The 14,297-nt window shown below is 50.1% G+C and overlaps 1 protein-coding gene across 2 annotated transcripts; it reads left to right on the top strand.

Annotated features, from left to right (window-relative positions):
• The first annotated feature begins 5,392 nt into the window (after nt 1–5,392).
• Nucleotides 5,393–8,225, top strand: LOC135815863 (mothers against decapentaplegic homolog 1-like). Of its 2 annotated transcripts, none has more exons than XM_065329209.1 (3): nt 5,393–6,042; nt 6,181–6,225; nt 6,745–8,225. In XM_065329209.1, exons 1-3 carry the CDS (start codon nt 6,036–6,038, stop codon nt 7,416–7,418), a joined length of 726 nt encoding a protein of 241 aa, XP_065185281.1. In that variant the 5' UTR covers nt 5,393–6,035; the 3' UTR covers nt 7,419–8,225. The 2 variants fall into 2 exon arrangements, with proteins under 2 accessions (XP_065185281.1, XP_065185282.1); XM_065329210.1 differs by having other exon boundaries at nt 5,412–6,042; nt 6,790–8,225.
• The last annotated feature ends 6,072 nt before the right edge of the window (nt 8,226–14,297 follow it).

The following is a 14,297-nucleotide window of genomic DNA, read 5'->3' as shown; positions in this document are numbered from 1 at the left end:
CTCATCAGTCTACATGAGCTGCGCTGGTGAGATGCGGCGGACTCCGCCAACCAAGGGTCTCGGGGTACAAAGCAAGCACCATGGGTGGGGGGGGGGGGTGAGAGAGAGAGAGAGAGTGTGTGAGAGAGGGTGTGTGAGAGAGAGTGTGAGAGAGAGAGAGTGTGAGAGAGAGTGTGTGGGAGAGTGTGAGAGAGTGTGAGAGAGAGTGTGAGAGAGAGTGTGAGAGAGAGTGCGAGAGAGAGTGCGAGAGAGAGTGCGAGAGAGAGTGCGAGAGAGAGAGAGAGAGAGAGAGAGAGAGAGAGAGAGAGAGAGAGAGAGAGAGAGAGAGAGAGAGGAGAGAGAGAGAGAGAGAGAGAGAGAGTTCTTGGGCATATCGTGGATATGACTAAAATGTAATTTAAAAGAGGGTCACTCAATATCCTGATTTGGGTCCACTGATGGAAGGCCAGTGTGATACACTGTGCATGGCTAGCACCAGTCATGAGCAGAGCACCAGTCGCTCTGTTGCAGGTGACGATAGCAATCTTGAAGCTCTGCAGGTGTTTCCGAGCTGGCTGCTTGTCCAGAAGTGCTTGTGGCAATCTATTCCACACTGGTACGATGCAATATGGGAAAGAGCGCAGATGGTAGTCAGGAGCTCATGGCGAGACTCGGATTCAGCTCAAACTGGTGCGGATGGTGCTGTGCTTGGGCTGTCTTTGTGCGATGATGTGGCGGCATGGCCGGCGGGGGGGGGGGGGGAGGGAGGCATATGGCGGCAACTTGAGGCAGACCATGGTCACACATCAGTTTATACAGTAGGCAGCAGGGAGTCGTGTATACGACTCCCTGGTAGGCAGAGAGCAGAGACCTTTCGCCGAACAATGCGGCTGGGAAGTATGGTACCAGGGCCAATGGCAAATGACATTTAGAGCGCGGAGCTGGACAGCATCCAGCATGGCCAGGTGTGAGGGAGCTGGTCCCATCCACGCCAGGGGTGCATATTCCAGCATTGGCCGGACGAATCCTTTGCAGACAGTCACCCTGCCTGCGTGGCTGAGGAGGGGTGCTGCCTTCCGCAGGAGGCCCAGCCGCTGCTTAGCACGTGATGCACATTGCCGAAGGTGGAGTCTGTAGCTAAGTTTAGAATCGAACGTTCTTCTGAGCACCTTGACAGATTCATCTGGTGGGAGAGGAGTTCCGCCGAATGACAGCTGTGGATTCACTGCATCCTTCCGCTAGTGTGTTAGAGTGATGGTTTGCGATTTCGATGGCTCAAACACAATCTTCCATCTCTTGCCCCAGGCATGAAGCTCATCTAGGCTGCGTTGTAGTGAGGCATTCGAGGCTTGGTCAAGGAGGGAATACAATGTGGTATCATCAGCAAAAACTGTTCAGGTTTGTGCCATGCGACAAGCAGCTTGAAATGTCGTTTACGTACACGACGAACAATGTAGGGCCAAGGATACTACCTTGTTGGACGCCAGACTGGACGGGGTGCACCGATGAGCTCTGGCCATGGACAACAGTTTTGATGGTACGACATCGCAGGTCACGTGGGTAAGCCATGCGAGCAGGGAACCCCCTATCCCCAGCTGGTGCGCCTTACGCCAGAATGAGACACTTTGTTAAAAGCCCCCGCTATGTCCACGCGCGGCAGCTGCTTGCATAGCTCCACCTTGTGCCATGGCATTGGCCCACCCATACTGTAGGACAGTCAGGAGGTCTGCAGCTCCGGTGCCACGACGAAAACCGTACTGACGAGTATTCAGCAGACAGTGTCGTTCCAAGAAGTTGGCAAGTTGGGGGTTGACTATACTCTCCATAACTTTCGACAGGATGCTGAGGAGAGACACAGGTCGATAATTCGAAACAATTGACTTGGAGAACTTTTCGAGTGTGTATGGGGGACACATGGACTAGTTTCCAGGAAGCTGGCTGGACCCCTGCTCTGAAGCAGCAAGAGAACAAGCGAGCAGCAGGCTCTGCCAGCTCCCTGTGGTATGGCATTTCTTGAGGACTCTAGCTGATCATGATCGGCCATCGGGGCCAGTGGCCTTGTGCGGATTCAGCGCCGCTAGTTGACGACGGACATTGGCTGGTCGAAAGTGGATGGCTGTGATCTGATGTGCCGAGGCATCAAGATGCATAGTGGGGAGCTGATCAGAGGAAGAGAGATCGTTGGATTGTGAGTCACACACAATGGCAACATTTCCCCTTTTGGCAACACCCTAAACGGTAATGAAATTTGATACATTGGGGCTCCCTGCAACAAGAGTACATAGGGCCTGACATATACAGCATGTCACAAGGTGAAAGGTCACTGTTTCCCAACACCGTGTCCTCCACCTTGTTTACATGCTGTTAACCAACAACATACATACATGTACATAACACATGATTGTAGTTTGTGCATGAAGTGTGTGGGCACAGACTGACAGTAGGGTTGCATCCCACCAGCCTGTGTAGTGTCACGGGAAGCGTGAGTTTTGAAGTCTGAAGAAAATCATGAGTCAAAGACCGACTCTGCTGGGATTACAGTTACGCTAGTTCAGTGGTTAGAGCACTGCTGGTCTCAACTCAAGCCTTGCTTCGAGTCCTGGTGGTGACAGTGGATTTTTTCTTCTGAGATTTTTCCTGTTCTCGGCACCATCAAGTAATGTCCTAATGAAAACAGTAGTAACGAAAACTGTTATGGGTGGTTAGAATTAGAACACCATGGCCGGACTTCAAGCACCTAGGCATACCGTTAGAAATACAGCACTTTCCAGAGGCTATGTGTCATGTGAATGCTTAGAAAGAAGGAATTTCGTTTGTCTCTCGTTTGTCTTTCGTTTGTCTTTCGTTTGTGTTCTCTATTGGTCCTGCAGTGCTACCGCCCGTCCTAGTGCCCCGGTTTTCCGACCGTCCGCCTTCTCATCGGGTGACTGGCTCGGGACCTCAGGCACTCTCCCTACCCAGCAATGACCAGGCACCTGGTGCCTCTCCGGCGCATAATGCACCCGCAGCTTTTGGTGCTCCAGGTATGGCATGATTACTGTAATGTCCCAAGTATTGTAAATCTGAACCAATTCCATTATTTTGTTAAAGGATGGCAATCAGCAGAATCAGCTGACGCACCGGATGATGTCATGTCACGGCTTCCATTATTAAACAACTTTTCGGCACATGGCCATCATCAGGTAACTGAACAATCGGATACTCTGCCAGCTACATGTACATGTACTAAGGATCAGGTTATACATGTATACAGGGCATTCCGACAAAACGGTGTAAGTCCTCTCGCTCCGAAGGAGGGAAGAAGTGTCAATGGCAGCCCACACCACAGCACAGGTGAGAAGACCAAGGTGCTGCTATACAGCCAAGATGAAGCCCATGCATACTGAGGCGAGAAGGTCAAACAAGTGTCACATCAGGTAGCATCAAGATATACATCCATGCAAAGGTGAGAAGACAAATGTGTTACATCAGGTTGCTGTCATTGTCATTATTCACCCCTCCTTCAATCACGCCACGTTATTATAGAAGGTCCCACCCAGTTCTCGTGTTAACCGGTGGGTGGGTGTTCCTGATCTCGATTGCCTTGCGCAGTTTTCGACGCGCCCTATCTGCCTCCCGAGCGACCACTGCAGCAGCTGATAATGCACTTTGTCTGCATACGAGGGTGGCATGGGGATGCTTGGTGCGGTAGTGATCACCCCAGGGAGTGCCCGTGCCTGTCTGCGTGCCTCGCCGTTATGCTCCTCCAGCCGGGTCTCCATCAAGTGCTCTGCCTCGCCAACGTATGGCTCAGCACACTCCTTGCACTTGATCTGATAGACTATATCTTTCTGCATGCAAAACATCCTGTGCACCTGTGTCGCATGTCAGGCAAGGGCCCTTGGGTCGACCTCTGGATCTGCGCTGCAATGGGTTTCTTGCTTTGACATTAAAAAAATATTTAAAAAAGTTAGCCGGATTCGCGGCCGCATCACCTGACATGTTTAGGAACACATCAAGCAAATACATTCACATCGGTGGGCCACCACTTCGCCAATATATCCTCAGTGTCGAATGCAGACCTCACAAGTGAGTCAGAGGAGAGGGGATATGTCTCTCTACAAGCGGGCGTGTAAAGGCCCTTTAACCCCATAAACCGCACCCTTGTTACCGCCACACCGAGCAAGTGAGTACCCAGTTCACCGTGGGTGTCGGCACAGTTCATTGCATATAAAGTGGTACTCGCCTGCATCACCGCGATTGAAAGAGCACTAAACACACTCCCTGTTACCACCGCAGGTTTTGAACTCGGAACCCCATGATTCACAGGCAAGCCTAAAACCAATCGACTATACACGTTGACATATAGGGGACGGATTAAAGGGGAAGTTAAGGCTAAAATCAAAATTTCACCAGTTGTAGTCTTCGGGGTGCTGAGTCGAATGGTCGTGGTCCGAGGAAGCTGAGATGCTCCCTTCCTACTTGAATCCCAATCGAACTCGCTCACTTCCACCGAAACTCGGTGACTGCGCCCTACTAGATGGGGATTTGTATGCAAAATGTCACTAACAGCGCCATTTCATTCTGATAAAAGCACGGATGACCGCGATTGGCCCATATGTTGTAGTCTTTTGGACGCTGAGTCGACTGGTTTTGGTCTGAGAAAGCTGCGATGCAGCAATCTTCCTTTATTCCCAATCGAACATGGTTGAACAAGCGGTCACGTGCCCCTGCGTGCCCAAGTCACCTGGTCACAGCGCCAGCAGGCGACAACTTTCACACCAAGGTTCAACTCGAGTTCAACTCGAGTGACAGGACTGCACCCAAAAAAGGTCAAAACAGGCTGTAAGTTGTACCCTGCAGGCAGGGTGACCAGGTGACTGGTGTACGCAGGAGCACGCGACCGCTTGTTCGAGCATGTTTGATTGGGAATAAGGGCCGAACGCTGCATCGCAGCCTTTTCGGACCAAAACCAGTCGACTCAGCGTCCAAAAGACTACAACATATGGGCCAATCGCGATCATCCGTGCTTTTATAAGAACAAAATGGCACTTTTAGTGACATTTTGCATACAAATCCCCATCGAACGTTAGTAGGGCGCAGTCACTCAGATTCGGTGGAAGTGCGCGAGTTCGGTTGGGATTAAAGTAGGAAGGGAGCGTCTCAGCTTCCCCGGACCACGACCATTCGACTCAGCACCGCGAAGACTATAACTGGTGAAATTTTGATTTTAGCCTCCACTTCCCCTTTAAAGCGGAACGACGTAATGAATGTTTCAGGCTACCAGTATTCTCATATACTACTCTTGCAGGAATTTTGTATTTTCGTATGGCTATATTGACGGCATGATGAACCTGATCCGACTTGTAGGGTAGATTCAAAAATGCACAAACTGGGTTCGTTCGACGCCGACACCTGGGCCTGCTTGCTCGTGTGCGTGCTTCGGCAATGATGTGTTCCGGGTAATGAACTAATGACTCAGTCGAAGTTGCTCTGAAATCTTCTGCTCGCTTTCAATGCGCATCTGGGCCTTTGACGAGAGCCCTTGCACTCTTAGAACTTGGGACGAGGCAACCGCAAGCTTCATATTGTGTGGTAAGGCAGATGCGTAATCTATGAGCCATCCACTGTTACACGGCTTCTCATACAGTTCTCCGCTCTACTTCTTTACACGGTACCAGCAAAACCACATGCTTGTATAAAATGTACTGCATAATCCATTGGATTGGACAATCCGATTATAAATAACCACAGAGCCTGCATGCATCACTGAAAAGATCACTTACACTTGAAGCTTCCCTCACGGGCATGCCTCTTTCAGTATGAGTGCAAGAGGTGAAAAATATAGGTGTTAGGAAGGAAGGCGACAATGACTGAATGTGACCTCGCAATATGTTTGGGTTCTGGCAGTAAATGTCTCACCTACACCTTTGCCGCTTAGCTCGTTGTATTTATTACTCTCTTGGCGCCAGATCATGTTGTTTGGGCGGTAGGATTATGATATAAAACTGCTCTTTTTTGGCTTGCATGGCATCATTGTTTCATTTGTACCTGACGAGAACGATATTGCCGAACTGATGCACGGTAAGAATTGATTCGGTCCTTTGCGGTTTTTTGGGAATGGGTGTGTCCACCCAACTACTTTCTCACGGTATTTTTGGTCTCAACATGCTCATGAACAATGCCCCTTTATGCTGATGTCTTTACTGTTGTTTTTCACAGATAGTATGGCCAATCCGCCAGATCCGAGTCCACACGTCAGCATTCGTAAGTCCAGCTCCAGCCCATACTGCCATAGAGTTTATTTTTAGGTCATTGGAAGGGACATGCTGTTCCAGCCATCAAAGTCTGACCGTTGAAAGAGACATGCTGTTTCCAAGTCCAATTTCCAACTTCAGTTCTATTCAATATTGAAACCGTTGACCCCGGTACCTCTTGCATATCAAATTGTGTATTGTTATGACTGATTGTATGCTAGTGCCTGGCAGGTCTTTCAAGTAATTTGAATCTGGGCGAGATAGATAAGCAGATTTGGACACCAGGCCTGATGAAGTTGTTGACTGCATCTAATATTTAGCCAGTGAATAATGAAAATCTCCGGCTCTTTGGCCGGAGTGATTGGGGCCGAGTCGAGGTTTTGGTCCAAGGAGGTTCCAGTCCATCGCTCGCTCCAAAAATATTATAAAGAGATCTTTCATCGGCAGCAGTGCAGTCATGGTGTGTGTGTTTGTGTGTTTGTGTGCGTGCGTTTGTACGTGTGCATGTGTGTGTGTGTGTGTGTGCAAGTGCATGCTCGCAAGCATGTGTTATGTATGTGTGTTCGTTTTGTAGATGGCAACGCCGTACCCTTACCGGTGCCGGATTGCTGGTGTTCTATACATTACTATGAGCTGAACAAGCCCGTTGGTGTACCGTTCTTGGCGAACAGCAGCAAGATTTCCATTGTTGTTGATGGCTTCACAGATCCTAGCCAGCAGCAGGACCGATTCTCACTGGGCCACCTGTCCAATCCAAGTCGTGATAGCACCATTAACAGAGCCCGCAAGCACATTGGCAGAGGCATGCGTGTGGTCTATGTTGGCGGTGAAGTGTTTGTCGAATGCCTGAGCGAGGCCAGCCTGTTTGTGCAGTCGCGATACGCCAATGCCATTAATCACGTCCACCCATCTACCGTGTGCAAGCTGACCAAGACACAGAACATGAGGGTCTTCAACAACGTATGGTTAGCTGGAGATCTGACTGGAGCCGTAGACCAAGGATACGATGCAGTCAACAACCTTGTCTCTCACTGCCATTTCAGAGTGAGCTTTGTCAAGGGCTGGGGCTCAGGGTATCGCCGACAGGAGGTGACAAGTACTCCGTGTTGGATTGAAGTCACTCTGCACAGCCCACTCCAGTGGATCGACAACGTCTTGCTGCAAATGCATCCTGACCATCAGCCGCCCAGCTCTACATCCTGAATGCTGCTGCTATCAGGCCGTGCGCTACTTTGGTGCGTTGCGGGTGGCGGTGTGTGTGTGTGCGCGCGCGCGTGCGTGTGTGTGGGTGCGTGGTTGGTGCGTTCGGGTGACTCTAGAGAGTGGTCAGTGGTGAAGAAGAGTTGTTCCACTGAGGATTAGCAGGCCGACACAGCATTGAGGACCTGGCTGCCAGAGGTAAAACATAACCAAAAACTTGAGTAGTGATCGTAGGCGATCGCATGTGATCTCTTGTCTAGTCTTGCTCGTGCCCCTGTGAGGGGTTTATTACCGGTCTATTTCTTTACGTAGCCAGTAGCGATTGATCAGACCGTTGAAGCAAAGCTGCTGCAGTTTACCACTGGACAGCATGCCCTGCCATTGACATTGTAGAATATTCAGCAACAGCTACAACAACAACGATGGCCATGATGACGACGACTCTCTGTTGTCTGCTGATATTAGGTTTGCCCCAGTCTATTTTCGTATAAAAATGTAACGCAATTTCTATGCTGCAACAGTACTTTGAAAACTCACTTGCTAGGTATAGCATTACTATTCGTTGCAGGCTTCTGTCCGTTGGCATAATGAACATTGGCATAATGAACATTGGCATAATGAAAAGACGATACACTGTACTGTAATTATCGTAGTCTGCTCTCGTCAAAGATTGTATTTTGTTTTGGTTTTTTTGTATTTTGTTTTTGTTTTTTGTTTGTTTTGTTTTTTTTGTCACATTGCACGTACCTACGGAAGATGGGGAAACAAAACGAAGAAAAAAAAAACACTAGGCGTGTAGGCGCTACATCACTCATCAGTCTACATGAGCTGCGCTAGTGAGATGCGGTGGACTAGAGGGTGTGTGAGGGAGAGTGTGTGAGAGAGTGTGTGAGAGAGTGTGTGAGAGAGTGTGTGAGAGAGTGTGTGAGAGAGAGTGTGTGAGAGAGTGTGTGTGAGAGTGTGTGAGAGAGTGTGTGAGAGAGAGTGTGAGAGAGAGTGCGAGAGAGAGTGCGAGAGAGAGAGAGAGAGAGAGTGCGAGAGAGAGTGCGAGAGAGAGAGTGCGAGAGAGAGAGTGCGAGAGAGAGAGTGCGAGAGAGAGAGTGCGAGAGAGAGAGTGCGAGAGAGAGAGTGCGAGAGAGAGAGTGCGAGAGAGAGAGAGAGAGAGAGAGAGAGAGAGAGAGAGAGAGAGAGAGAGAGAGAGAGAGGGGGGGAGGGGGAGGGGGAGGGGGAGGAGGAGAGGGAGAGGGAGAGGGAGAGAGAGAGAGAGAGAGAGAGAGAGAGAGAGAGAGAGAGAGAGAGAGAGAGAGAGAGAGAGAGAGAGAGAGAGAGAGAGAGAGAGAGAGTGTGTGTGTTCTTGGGCATATCGTGGATATGACTAAAATGTAATTTAAAAGAGGGTCACTCAATATCATGATTTGGGTCCACTGATGGAAGGCCAGTGTGATACACTGTGCATGGCTAGCACCAGTCATGAGCAGAGCACCAGTCGCTCTGTTGCAGGTGACGATAGCAATCTTGAAGCTCTGCAGGTGTTTCCGAGCTGGCTGCTTGTCCAGAAGTGCTTGTGGCAATCTATTCCACACTGGTACGATGCAATATGGGAAAGAGCGCAGATGGTAGTCCGGAGCTCATGGCGAGACTCGGATTCAGCTCAAACTGGTGCGGATGGTGCTGTGCTTGGGCTGTCTTTGTGCGATGATGTGGCGGCATGGCCGGCGGGGGGGGGGGGGGGGGGGGAGGGAGGCATATGGCGGCAACTTGAGGCAGACCATGGTCACACATCAGTTTATACAGTAGGCAGCAGGGAGTCGTGTATACGACTCCCTGGTAGGCAGAGAGCAGAGACCTTTCGCCGAACAATGCGGCTGGGAAGTATGGTACCAGGGCCAATGGCAATGACATTTAGAGCGCGGAGCTGGACAGCATCCAGCATGGCCAGGTGTGAGGGAGCTGGTCCCATCCACGCCAGGGGTGCATATTCCAGCATTGGCCGGACGAATCCTTTGCAGACAGTCACCCTGCCTGCGTGGCTGAGGAGGGGTGCTGCCTTCCGCAGGAGGCCCAGCCGCTGCTTAGCACGTGATGCAACTTGCCGAAGGTGGAGTCTGTAGCTAAGTTTAGAATCGAACGTTCTTCTGAGCACCTTGACAGATTCATCTGGTGGGAGAGGAGTTCCGCCGAATGACAGCTGTGGATTCACTGCATCCTTCCGCTAGTGTGTTAGAGTGATGGTTTGCGATTTCGATGGCTCAAACACAATCTTCCATCTCTTGCCCCAGGCATGAAGCTCATCTAGGCTGCGTTGTAGTGAGGTTGGTTGGTTGGTTGGTTTTTATTTCACTTCGCACATTCAAACGGGATGACGACCCAATAAAATGACGGCGAAGGCTTAGCCTAGAAGTGGCTATGGAAGAACATAGTAAAAGCTATGGCAGCACATAGTAAGAGAATAGGATACTAATACCTGCGGGTAAACGGGGGGAGAGAGAGAATACGATGTATCTGTGATACTACGTGCGGGTTACTGAACTGCACGGGGAGGGAGAGCAGAGCGATCAGCAGCAACTCGAACTACTCCCTACAGGCGTATGGTACACATGCATGCTTAAACTCAGGTAGCCGGGTAATTGTGCGGACCCCACCAGGGAGAGCGTTCCACAGCAGAGCACCAGCAACAGAAAATCTCCGCTGACCGCGGCGGCTACGGTTTGCCTGGCTTAGTAGGCCATTTGACTGCTGATGGCGGGTAGGGGTGCCTTGTGCCGGGGTCAGGAGCTGGGCGAGCACAGGGCTGGTGCGGGCGTGGATGCACCGCCAGATGGTGATCAATATTTTCTGCCTGTAGAGCTCGCTGACACGGTACAGGGAGTGAGCAGTGAGCAGCGGCTGCATGGCTGTCCGGGGCGGGTTGCCATCGATACAGCGGATGGCTCTGTTTTGCGTGGTTTGCAGTCGTTTCAGTTGACCCTCTCGCATTGCGGCTGAGAAACAGCAGAGGCATTCGAGGCTTGGTCAAGGAGGGAATACAAAGTGGTATCATCAGCAAAAACTGTTCAGGTTTGTGCCATGCGACAAGCAGCTTGAAATGTCGTTTACGTACACGAGGAACAATGTAGGGCCAAGGATACTACCTTGTTGGACGCCAGACTGGACGGGGTGCACCGATGAGCTCTGGCCATGGACAACAGTTTTGATGGTACGACATCGCAGGTCACGTGGGTAAGCCATGCGAGCAGGGAACCCCCTATCCCCAGCTGGTGCGCCTTACGCCAGAATGAGACACTTTGTCAAAAGCCCCCCGCTATGTCCACGGCAGCTGCTTGCATAGCTCCACCTTGTGCCATGGCATTGGCCCACCCATACTGTAGGACAGTCAGGAGGTCTTCAGCTCCGGTGCCACGACGAAAACCGTACTGACGAGTATTCAGCAGACAGTGGCGTTCCAAGAAGTTGGCAAGTTGGGGGTTGACTATACTCTCCATAACTTTCGACAGGATGCTGAGGAGAGGCACAGGTCGATAATTCGAAACAATTGACTTGGAGAACTTTTCGAGTGTGTATGGGGGACACATGGACTAGTTTCCAGGAAGCTGGCTGGACCCCTGCTTTGAAGCAGCAAGAGAACAAGCGAGCAGCAGGCTCTGCCAGCTCCCTGTGGTATGGCATTCCTTGAGGACTCTAGCTGATCATGATCGGCCATCGGGGCCAGTGGCCTTGTGCGGATTCAGCGCCGCTAGTTGACGACGGACATTGGCTGGTCGAAATTGGATGGCTGTGATCTGATGTGCCGAGGCATCAAGATGCATAGTGGGGAGCTGATCAGAGGAAGAGAGATCGTTGGATTGTGAGTCACACACAATGGCAACATATCCCCTTTTGGCAACACCCTAAACGGTAATGAAATTTGATACATTGGGGTTCCCTGCAGCAAGAGTACATAGGGCCTGTTACATACAGCATGTAACGAGGTGAAAGGTCACTGTTTCCGAACACCGTGTCCTCCACTTTGTTACATGCTGTTAACCAACACCATACATACATGTACATAACACATGATTGTACATGACACATGATTGTAGTTTGTGCATGAAGTGTGTGGGCAAAGACTCAGTAGGGTTGCGTCCCACCACTCACCAGCCTGTGTCACGGGAAGCGTGAGTTTTGAAGTCTGAAGAAAATCATGAGTCAAAGACCGACTCTGCTGGGATGGCAGTTACGCTAGTTCAGTGGTTAGAGCACTGCTGGTCTCAACTCAAGCCTTGCTTCGAGTCCTGGTGGTGACAGTGGATTTTTTCTTCTGAGATTTTTCCTGTTCTCGGCACCATCAAGTAATGTCCTAATGAAAACAGTAGTAATGAAAACTGTTATGGGTGGTTAGAATTAGAACACCATGGCCGGACTTCAAGCACCTAGGTATACCGTTAAAAATACAACACTTTCCAGAGGCTATGTGTCATGTGAATGCTTAGAAAGAAGGAATTTCGTTTTTCTTTCGTTTGTCTTTCGTTTGTGTTCTCTATTGGTCCTGCAGTGCTACCGCCCGTCCTATTGCCCCGGTTTTCCGACCGTCTGCCTTCTCATCGGGTGACTGGCTCGGGACCTCAGGCACTCTCCCTACCCAGCAATGACCAGTCACCTGGTGCCTCTCCGGCGCATAATGCACTCACAGCTTTTGGTGCTCCAGGTATGGCATGACTACTGTAATATCCCAAATATTGTAAATCTGAAACAATTCCATTATTTTGTTAAAGGATGGCAATAAGCAGAATCAGCTGACGCATCGGATGGTGTCATGTCACGGCTTCCATAATTAAACAACGTTTCGGCACATGGCCATCATCAGGTAACTGAACAATCGGATACTCTGCCAGCTACATGTACATGTACTAAGGATCAGGTTATAGTGACCGTCACCGTTATACATGTATACAGGGCATTCCGACAAAACGGTGTAAGTCCTCTCGCTCCAAAGGAGGGAAGAAGTGTCAATGGCAGCCCACACCACAGCACAGGTGAGAAGACCAAGGTGCTGCTATACAGCCAAGATGAAGCCCATGCATACCGAGGCGAGAAGGTCAAACAAGTGTCACGTCAGGTAGCATCAAGATATACATCCATGCAAAGGTGAGAAGACAAATGTGTTACATCAGGTTACTGTCATTGTCATTATTCACCCCTCCTTCAATCCCGCCACGTTATGATAGAAGGTCCCATCCAGTTCTCGTGTTAACCGGTGGCTGTGTGTTCCTGATCTCGATTGCCTCTCGCAGTTTTCGACGCGTCCGATCTGCCTCCCGGGCGACCACTGCAACAGCTGAAAATGCACTTTGTCCGAATACGAGGGTGGCATGGGGATGCTCGGTGCGGTAGTGATCACCCCAGGGCGTGTCCGTGCCTGTCTGCGTGCCTCGCCGTTATGCTCCTCCAGCCGGGTCTCCATCAAGTGCTCTGCCTCGCCAACGTATGGCCCAGCACACTCCTTGCACTTGATCTGATAGACAATATGCAAACATCCTGTGCACCTGTGTCGCAAGTCAGGCAAGGGCCCTTGGGTCGACCTCTGGGTCTGCGCTGCAATGGGTTTCTTGCTTTGACATTTAAAAAATATTAAAAAAAGTATAGCCGGATTCGCGGCCGCATCACCTGACGTGTTTAGGAACACATCAAGCAAATACATTCGCATCGGCGGGCCACCACTTCACCCATATATCCTTAGTGTCGAATGCAGACCTCACACGTGAGTCAGAGGAGAGGGGATAAGTCTCTCAACAAGCGGGCGTGTAAAGGCCCTATAACCCCATAAACCGCATCCTTGTTACCCTCACCCTTCTACCTCTTCTCTCTTACGAACATACTTTCTCATTTTCCATACTTACGTAGGAGACTCCCTTCGATAGGCATCTATTTGCCTCTGGAGGATCCGTGAAATAAAAATCAATCAAAAAAAATCAATCAAATCACACCGAGCAAGTGAGTACCCAGTTCACCGTGGGTGTCGGCACAGTTCATTGCATGTAAAGTGGTACTCGCCTGCATCACCGCGATTGAAAGAGCGCTAAACACACTCCCTGTTACCAGCGCAGGTTTTGAACTAGGAACCTCATGATTCGCAGGCAAGCTTAAAAACCAATCGGCTATACGCGTTGACATAATTATAGGGACTGGATTAAAGCGGAATGACGTAATGAATGTTTCAGGCTACCAGTATTCTCATATACTACTCTTGCGGGAATTTTGTATTTTCGTATGGCTTTATTGACGGCATGATGAACCTGATCCGACTTGTAGGGTAGATTCAAAAATGCACAAACTGGGTTCGTTCGACGCCGACACCTGGGCCTGCTGGCTCGTGTGCGTGCTTCAGCAATGATGTGTTCCGGGTAATGAACTAATGATTCAGTCGAAGTTGCTCTGAAATCTTCTGCTCGCTTTCAATGCGCATCTGGGCCTTTGACAAGAGCCCCTGCGCTCTTAGAACTTGGGACGAGTCAACCGCAAGCTTCATATTATGTGGTAAGGCAGATGCGTAATCTATGAGCCATCCACTGTTACACGGCTTCTCATACAGTTCTCCGTTCTACTTCTTTACACGGTACCAGCAAAACCACATGCTTGTATAAAATGTACTGCATAATCCATTGGATTGGACAATCCATTATTATAAATAACCACAGAGCCTGCATGCATCACTGAAAAGATCACTTACACTTGAAGCTTCCCTCACGGGCATGCCTCTTTCAGTATGAGTGCAAGAGGTGAAAAATATAGGTGTTAGGAAGGCGACAATGACTGAATGTGACCTCACATGTTTGGGTTCTGGCATTAAATGTCTCACCTACACCTTTGCCGCTTAGCTCGTTGTATTTATGACTCTCTTGGCGC

The sequence above is a fragment of the Sycon ciliatum genome, chromosome 4 (genome assembly GCF_964019385.1).
Source record: "Sycon ciliatum chromosome 4, ocSycCili1.1, whole genome shotgun sequence".
NCBI lineage: Eukaryota > Metazoa > Porifera > Calcarea > Leucosolenida > Sycettidae > Sycon > Sycon ciliatum.
This window is presented reverse-complemented; position numbering and strand designations above follow the sequence as displayed.

Coding starts and splice junctions, on each gene's coding strand:
- LOC135815863 (XM_065329209.1), top strand. Junction 6,226..6,744: donor GAGTCCACACGTCAGCATTC/GTAAGTCCAGCT, acceptor TGTGTGTGCAAG/TGCATGCTCGCAAGCATGTG.